The 8,723-nt window shown below is 40.6% G+C and overlaps 1 protein-coding gene across 1 annotated transcript; it reads right to left on the bottom strand.

The window, feature by feature from the left end:
- Positions 1–298: 298 nt before the first annotated feature.
- On the bottom strand, positions 299–1,237 carry LOC138262350 (olfactory receptor 1f45-like). The gene has a single exon (XM_069212248.1). It carries the CDS (start codon positions 1,235–1,237, stop codon positions 299–301), a length of 939 nt encoding a protein of 312 aa, XP_069068349.1.
- Between the last annotated feature and the right edge of the window lie 7,486 nt (positions 1,238–8,723).

Below are 8,723 nucleotides of genomic sequence, written 5' to 3'. Positions count from 1 at the left end.
AATGGTAAAGATGGAGGTGTTGAGTTATTTTCTGAGAGATAGGACTAAGGGGTCCTACTTCAAATGAGGGGGAGGTTTTAGTTTTATAATAAGGTGTGGGCAAAGAAAGAGACAGAATGTATTCTTGCAATCTCGTTTAATTTGAGAATCTCCAGCATGATCTCATCTGGTTGATGCTGTCAAGAGAAAAGTGTTAATCACATGTTATTAACTATATGTCAGCTGTCAATTTTTAAAGGGTAACACATCTCTTTTGAAGGCCACTGGTGTGTTCACTGCAATCCTAAACACAAAATAGTCATTTATTTTTGGTGGAAAGAATTCTTTGTATTGTTTTCCTCATTGCTTCTTTGACTTCCTTGTTCCTAAAGCTGTAGATGAATGGGTTTAACATGGGGGTTATTACAAAGTACCCAACACTTACAATTCCGTCAGATTCTAATGCGTAGCTCAATGTAGGTCGGAAGTAAATGGACGTGGCTGTGCCATAAAACAAGGAAACTCCAGTCAGGTGGGATGAACAAGTAGAAAATGTCCGCCACCTTGCTGCCCCAGAATGTATCTTCAGAATTGAAGAGATAATCATTATGTAGGAAACAACTACAAACAGAAAAGGGCCCATAATGATCAGGGTCCCCTCTGTGTATATAATAAGCTTATTGGTGGAGGTGTCACTGCAGGAAAGCTTGAGCAGTACTGTCACATCACAGAAGAAGTGGTGGATGTGGTTGTCAGCACAGAAGGACAATTTGGAGGTGCTGATGCAGTGCAATAGGGAATGCGAGGAGGCAGCAAGCCAGGATCCTACCACCAAAGCCTTGCATAGCCGGGGGCTCATCATCTCAGTGTAGTGAAGAGGTCTGCAGATTGCCACCCAGCGGTCATAAGCCATCACAGCAAGAATGAACTCTTCTGTGATACCCAGGACCCCAAAAAAGAACATCTGTGTTAAACATGCCGTAAAAGAAATGTATTTCAACTCCGTAAGGAGGCTCGCTAACAGCCTGGGGACTGTGACAGTGCTGAAACAGAAATCAACAAAGGATAGGCTGGAAATAAAGAAATACATGGGAGTATCCAGTTCAGGCTCACATCGAATGACCACCATGATGAAAATATTTCCTATCAGCGTAATGACGTAGATGATGATAAAGAGCAAGAAGATACCAATAGTCTCATGTTGCTGGTCAGTGAACCCCAGGAGGATGAACTCTGTTGTTTGATTATTTGGGTACATGGAGAGAGAAGATGTAAACTGTAAGAAAGATGACACAGTCAGGACAGTACTGTAACTTTGTCTCTGCACATATCAACACTAGGGCACTATTGTGCCTGCACTGTGACTACTGTTGTAATACTAGAACAGTCTCATGTCTGATTGTAAAATATAGACATTATGATAAAGCTCAAATTCAAAGGATTATAGTGAAGCCTTGAAGGTACACCTGTGAAAATTATCCCTTTGGAAAATGTCCTTTCCCGCAAAGAATTCAGGTTTTAAGCCTTACACTCATTTTTTTGGAACATCAATCTAGAAAGATGTCTCCATAACATCCCACCAGTGATGGTACTTGATTCATGGCTGTAGTGAGGGCAGTGTCACTCTCAAAGTTGAGCTGAGATCAAATTTGTGCACTAGCGATGGAATCTATGGCCTGGCTGCTGTGGTCAAAGGGCCCGATCTGGGGAATAGTGATTGAATGCCAACCTTATATCGTGTCCTTATATGTGGATGACACACTGCTATATCTCTGAGCAGAAGCTGTTGTGGTGGCATAACTGATAGAACTTTTGAACTTATTCATTCGGATATTAGGTTTGTCAATTAATTGGAATAAACTATGCATGTTCCTACTGATTAAACTATTGAATTATCAGAGGTGATTACTCCCTGACACACAGTTGCAATGGCAATATGAGACCATGATATACTTAGGAGTAAATATTCACCATACGTAACAAGATTTGATTGATGGAAATATGGAAAAATTGGTTGCCTATATATGACAATCTCTCCAGTCTTTGTGTCAGCTGCCTTTGTCCCCGAAAGGTAAGGTAGCGATTTTGAAGATGAAAGTCCTGCCCAGACTGTTATACCTCTTTGCAGCCATAACTGTACTCTTGAAGAAATAGATTTTAGTCACTTACAACCATGTTATAAAAATCCTGCAAGCGGCACCTAAGAAAATCTATAATGCTAGTCCATATTCTCAAAATTAATTTATTATTTACAATGTATCAATCTCAATATTAACAAACCAATGTTTATATAACCATCATCATGTAATAGATTTTTGCATCACATTTGTTAATATTCTCTCAGTATGTTACATTTATTCATTTGATTAAAAAAGAAACAGTACTGGGCATAATTACACAAATCATGAAATAAACAAACAAAAAACATATCCAACGTGTGTTTCTCAACACCAGTCGCTCTGTCAAGGCTGTAATGAAAAAGGAAAAAAGAAAATATCACACCAGCGAAATTAGTTTATCACCAAAAGCAAATACTATACTCACAACAAAGTATCAGAGCCAACAAAACATCTATATTTATAACAGTAATAGAAAAACTGTTATTTCCAAGAAACTCAACAGCAACAAGAATCTGCTACACCTGGTCTTCCTGAGGTAGGAGCTGAGTAAGGAGTTGAGCTTGTTGCATAGCAGGATGTCGTGGCTGCTCTTACACCAGATACACTGTCTTTGCCATCTTAAGAAGAAAAAGAAAGGACACTCCCCCATATACTCCAAGTCTACTTTTAGCTGAAGGTGACTTGGAGTGAACTCAGTAGTTATGCCAGAGTAGACAAAGGAAAATGGAGGATCTAGAAAGCCTATCTGGCAATAAGGGTGATAAACCAGTGATTGTTTAATTGTAGGTTGGCACACTGGAAGTGCAAATCATTTCTGTTCAGCCTCCTCTAGTACCAGCACCATCTAACCCAAGCTTCTCAAGAACTCAAAATTCAACACCAACGCAGACACAGTCCTAGCACAGCCTAGCTCCACCACAACTTCTGACTTTAGCTCTATAATGAAACTCATCTCCCCAGTTTAGAGCATCTTTGCTCATAGACTGAAGAGGGCAACATTGCAGATAGCATAGATTGCCTTAGACCAGTGCAGACATAATGGTAAGAGGGTCCACATGTAAAAACAACATTCACTCTTGTGGTAACAGCACCGAAAAATAAGGCTGTTGCTGAAAGAGAAGAAGCTGAAAAGAAAGGCAATGCTGCTGATGATATAGAAGATGTATTTGGCAATAAAGGCTTCTCTGCTGCTTACACTGAATACTGAGTACAAGGAAAATAAGGATGTCACAGTAACTCTAAAGTGCACAAGCAGCCTACCTGTGCATTGGTTATTTGAGAAATTACAAAAAGAAACTAAACAAACACTTTATAAGACCTGTGCTCAGTAAGGAGCATGTGTACCACCAAAACAATTCCCATACCTTTTGAGAGTTGAAACCCATATTCGAGTCCAATTATACATTCGGCTAGCCAGCATAATGTTACCGCTTGATCTTCTCCCATTTTTATTTTGGAAGAGGAGGAGTTTCTGCAATTTGTGGAGGCTGTTTGTCCAAAATGGAAGGTCCCTAGCAGGACTATTTTTCAATTGTTGCTGTGACACAGCTGCATTATCAGGTGCTAGATTTGCTTGGTCATGCAATGAAGGAGAGCACTATGCAGTCCATCAGGTTCACTACAGACTCATTAACCAGCTAACAAGCTGTAGTCTACATATATGTCACTGCATGTGATATCTCCTTCGAGGGAGTTAAAAAAGGGTAACTGCTAGTGTCACCATTGCTGATGCCTTACCAAGCATTTCTTGGTATGTTGTAGTTGCAATGATCTTCATGTACAAAGCACACAGTTGCTAAAACCCTGGAAGAGTTCAATATGAAAGTCTATGAAGGGCATCAACCCAGAAGTTTCACCATTGGATTTGTTGCCACTGATAATTATAGTATTGTCAAAGTAGAATTAGGGTTATTATCCCAAAGAGTTTCCTTCCTTGTTTTTGTTCTTTTTCATTACTGTTATCAGCTACAAAAACATATCTTCTGATCTAGGATACCGCAAGCTCATGAAATGCTAATAATAGTATGTTTGAGTTTTGATCTGACTCTTAGGGTCTCTTCCCCGTTCCTCATTCATGTTTTAAGATTTTGTTTTCCCATCTTCGATTACTGCTGGTAGAACACATTTAAAGAATCAACAATCAATTTCATGCCTCAAGGCAAGAATTGGCAAAGCAAGGGCTGCTTCATTTAGCTAAAGAAGATCTGGAGCTCCAAGGACCTAATGCTGCAAACCAAGTTCAAGTTTTTTAACACGTAAAGTTACTCATTTTGTATGGAGCAGAAACTTGGAGGACAACAGATACGACAACCAACAAAGTCCAGACCTTCAACAACACCACTCTGAGGAAAATCCTCCAAATCCACAGACCAAACACCACCAGCAACAATGACGTAATGAAGCAGACTTTCCAGCTCTCTACTCATAAACAAATCATGCAAAAACAAGCTGGGGCTGAATAGGTCACACTCTCTGCAAGCTCGCATCAAACACCACTAGGTTAGCCCTCACCTTGAACTCTCAAGGGAAAAGGAAAAGAGGAAGGCCACCTGGCATTGGGGCCTCAAGGCTAACCTATTGGAGATGGGTTACACCTGGAATCAGATTGAAAGAAAAACCCAGGACAGAGATGACTGGAGTCCTCCTTGGTGGCCTATACCCCAGGAGGGGTAGTAAGCAAGTGAATTTTCCCTTAACAGAGGACCATGAGTAACCACCTTGCAAGTGAGACCAAATGCCAGCAAAGTTAATCTTGATTTCTCCCCTCCTGTGTGGTCCTATTTCCTGTATTACATGCCTATAAAGTAGGAAGCCCTAGATTCTAAAACATGAATAGTGGGTATGGAATTAAAGAGAACAAGAGTTTCCTGCTGGATGGTTGATACTGTGCCTGGACTGAACTCTCTGAGATACAAGAAGGCATAGTGTCACGGAGGCACTCATTGTCAAGTGAGAAAACATAGAACAGTGAGTATTAAATAGAGAAGAAGAATTCTACTAAATGGGTAAGTGCTATAAAAATATGTGAGGTGCCTTACCTGTCATGATATTAATTGTTGCTGTAACTAGTCTCAGGCAAACCCAAAAACTTACCTAAGAAACTTGATGAATAGAGCTTCAGTCCACCTGAAAGTCGCATCAAAGTTGCCGATCAAAATAGGAAATCTGAAGCCAGGCCTAAAACAGACTCCCACTCGCCTGAGGCAAATCATAGTAGAAAACAAAAGCAAGAGAAAAAAAAAAGTAGTGAAGACAAAATACTAAGAACCATTCAAAAACAAATACAGTGGTCAGTACAAGGAAGCAAGAAAAGGGAGACTGAGGTAACTGACAAAGGGTAAAAGCAAGAAAGGTGGCTTCTGTATCTGCTAACCGTTTATAGGGATCTCCCTTCTGCATCTGCTAACCTTTTATAAGGAATCTACCTTTTCTTACCTGGAAATCAATTACCCATCCTTTGGTGTTTGGGACAGCATGTCTCAGACTCTACTCAGCAACTAGTTGTCCCCCATGACGGTAGTTTCTATTGTCCCATTCTCTCGGTGTTTTACACTGAAACCTACCATGATGTTGGATCTGAAATGCACTGTTGTACTGAAAGCACTAGAAAGTGTCAAGTAGATGTGTTATCAAACTCATTTTGAAATCACACAAAACAGTGATGATTGTGCAAAAAAGGAAACATTTTTCTTTTTATGGGACAACATGTATACAGAGATTACACCGTGATTTTAAAGACTATCTAGGCCATAGTACGCTATTTTAGTTCTGTTATTGCATTTAAGAATTTAAAACTAGTTAGTGATAGAGATCGGATTTTACTAACACATTTGCGGCATAGAAGTTAGTGTATGGTGAATTACAAACCTTCATTTAAAAGTCTAACAGAAATAATTTAACATGGAAATGTAAAATGTGCACGTTTGAAATATGGTGGAGAATGTGGCCTCCATTCTTATTTGACATCACGTTTTAACATGAAGACATTGTGCACTTATATTTGAGTGAATTACTCACATGAATTAATGTTCAAATTATTATCTTTAAGAAGAAATAGCAGAATTGAAATATATTATGAGTATTAAATGATCAAGAAATATGAATTTTATCAACATAAGTTATATGTGTGTAGAAAAATAAATGAACGTTTAAATTGTTTTCTGTCATAAATAATCTTTGCAGTAAAATAATTTGATTTGCTTATTTGCTTCAATTGTAAATTGCACAATAGGATTTATGAGTGCATTCATTGTATTAATGTGCATTTAGGCTTTTATAACTAGACTAGGCCTGAAGATTCATTCTTGCAGAAGTAGAGGAAAATTATGTGCTTATTCTGTTCCCTCTGACCTGTTTTTTCCATAGGTTGCTGATGTAATGTTGGATGTCCTAAATTATTAAAAATCCAGAATAGTTGCAGTCTTTATGGTGTCAGGGACTACCATTGGATGCTGAATCTTGTGCATGAGATGAGCCCATCTGGAGGACAAATTGAAAGGCCTGTGGATATTTCTAATTAGTGAGAGACTTTGAAACTTGGAATCAGTCTGTCTAGTAGACTGCCAGAGTTAGTCAACTCCTGCCTGGAGTCTGCTGCTGTCACCGCCTGTCCTTCTCCAAGTCTTCTGATGAGTCTCCTTTCAGTCGATATGCCCCATTTGCTTATGCTGTTCAGTACTAGTATGCCCAATCAATTCTTAACTGCTGACCAGTCCTATGTGCCACGCGTGTTCTGCACTGTCCTGATGCTGCTGTTAACCGATGTCATGAGAATGTGATCAGTCTGCTCATTGAGTTTTTTCTAACCGCTCTCACATGAGGAGAGGTATAACTAAATGTGATTTATTTTTTCAGCTTAGACAATTGCACCAACATATTTTATAGAGAGTTGTCCTAGTGAGATGATTTTTCCAAATTACTTTTGTCTTTTCCTTTTTGTTTTTGCCCGCATGTGTTAGCTGGTTCCCACACATGCCAGTCCAAATTCGTGTTAGTGATAAGGATTGCCCAGCCTTGATAAATTGATTGTTAAATTTATATTTTTATGATTTACTGATGTCACAATCATCTGCTTTGAAATCTGAAATTGATGTGCATATTGTCGTCTTGCTGATTTATGTCATTCTTTTGGAGTGTTTAACAATATTGATGTTTAGTAGGCTAAATCTCTTTAGACGTTTTGGTCAGCCAATAGTTTTCATGTATGGTTATAATTTAGTTTTTCCCACCATATACGTTACATTGATTTTCGGATTGTGATAAAGCTTTGAAACTGTATTCGATTTGGAGTTTGATTTTGAGTTTACATTTGTTCATGGTGTTTCGAATTGTTTATGGTTCTTATGTTATTGATTTGTGTTGAACGAGTCTGACTACTATACTCCTTACTAAGTCCAAAGATCCAGTTGTCTTCTGAGGGTGGGATAGGGTATTTTGTCTCACCAGTGCGTTTTTGGTTTCTAAGCCAGAGGTGGGAAGAAGACCTCTGTGAGCGTGCCAGCATTAGTCTTTGAAGAAATATTGCTTTAACCCACATGGATTTGTGCACAAGCTTCTCAGTCTAAATGGATTCTTTCCTGAGTCCATTTGTGGGGATTCTCCCCTCATATATTAAGGACTTTACAGATTTTCTTAGACTTGTCTTTGATATAAAATGGGGAAGCACATCATCGGCACCTGGGGGCAGGAGGAGCCAGCAACCAGCAAAGGAAAGGGCAGGAGCCCTTTAAAAACCGCGTAGCGCTCCCGCCTCGCGGGAAGCACATCATCGGCACCTGGGGGCACCTGGGGGCAGGAGGAGCCAGCAACCAGCAAAGGAAGGGGCAGGAGCCCTTTAAAAACCACGTAGCACACCCGCCTCGCGGGAAGCACATCATCGGCACCTGGGGGCACCTGGGGACAGGAGGAGCCAGCAACCAGCAAAGGAAAGGGCAGGAGCCCGTTAAAAACCACGTAGAGCTCCCGCCACGCGGGAAACACATCATTGGCACCTGGGGGCAGGAGGAGCCAACAACCAGCAAAGGAAAGGGCAGGAGCCCGTTAAAAACCATGTAGCGCTCCCGCCACGCGGGACGTGCGCGGGAGGTGCCCGGGCAAAGCCCGGGCCAAGGACGGGCCTGTCCTGTGCCCCTCGGAGACCGGAGGAGACTGGGCTGGGCCCCCCCTCTTTCACCTGCAGTAAGAGGACTAGTCTGCTACACAACAGAACAGAGATCATTCCATACACCTTAAATTGAGTAGTATTACTTCCTTTCAGCTCTAATAATACTAGTCTCTCTTTCATGTTCTCCTGCTGTTACTGGTGGCTATATTTTGGAGGGTTTCATTAACTAAGTATATAGACAAGGAGTGGGACGCTGCTACCCTTTAGAGAGGTTTGGAAGGCAGGGCCAGATATTTAAGTGGCAGGATATCCAATTTACAAAAATAAAAGCGTTTACCGGAATCGAAGGGGACTATATATTCTAGTCTGTCCAGGGGCCTAGTATCCCGTGCCTGGTACTTAAGGATAATTTAAATAGCACCACCGGGCAAGAGCCTAGAGCCCCTGTATTAGATCCAGTGGAGGCGAAGAATTAAATAGTAAGTAAAAAGGTATGGGGAAACGCAAGGGATCAAAACCCC

Source organism: Pleurodeles waltl, chromosome 10, assembly GCF_031143425.1.
Source record: "Pleurodeles waltl isolate 20211129_DDA chromosome 10, aPleWal1.hap1.20221129, whole genome shotgun sequence".
NCBI lineage: Eukaryota > Metazoa > Chordata > Amphibia > Caudata > Salamandridae > Pleurodeles > Pleurodeles waltl.
The sequence above is the reverse complement of the archived record's forward strand: the minus strand, read 5'-3'. Positions and strand labels throughout refer to the sequence as shown.

Bases quoted from the DNA above. Each gene is read 5' to 3' on its own strand.
- LOC138262350 (XM_069212248.1), bottom strand. From the start codon at position 1,237: ATGTACCCAAATAATCAAACAACAGAGTTCATCCTCCTGGGGTTCACT.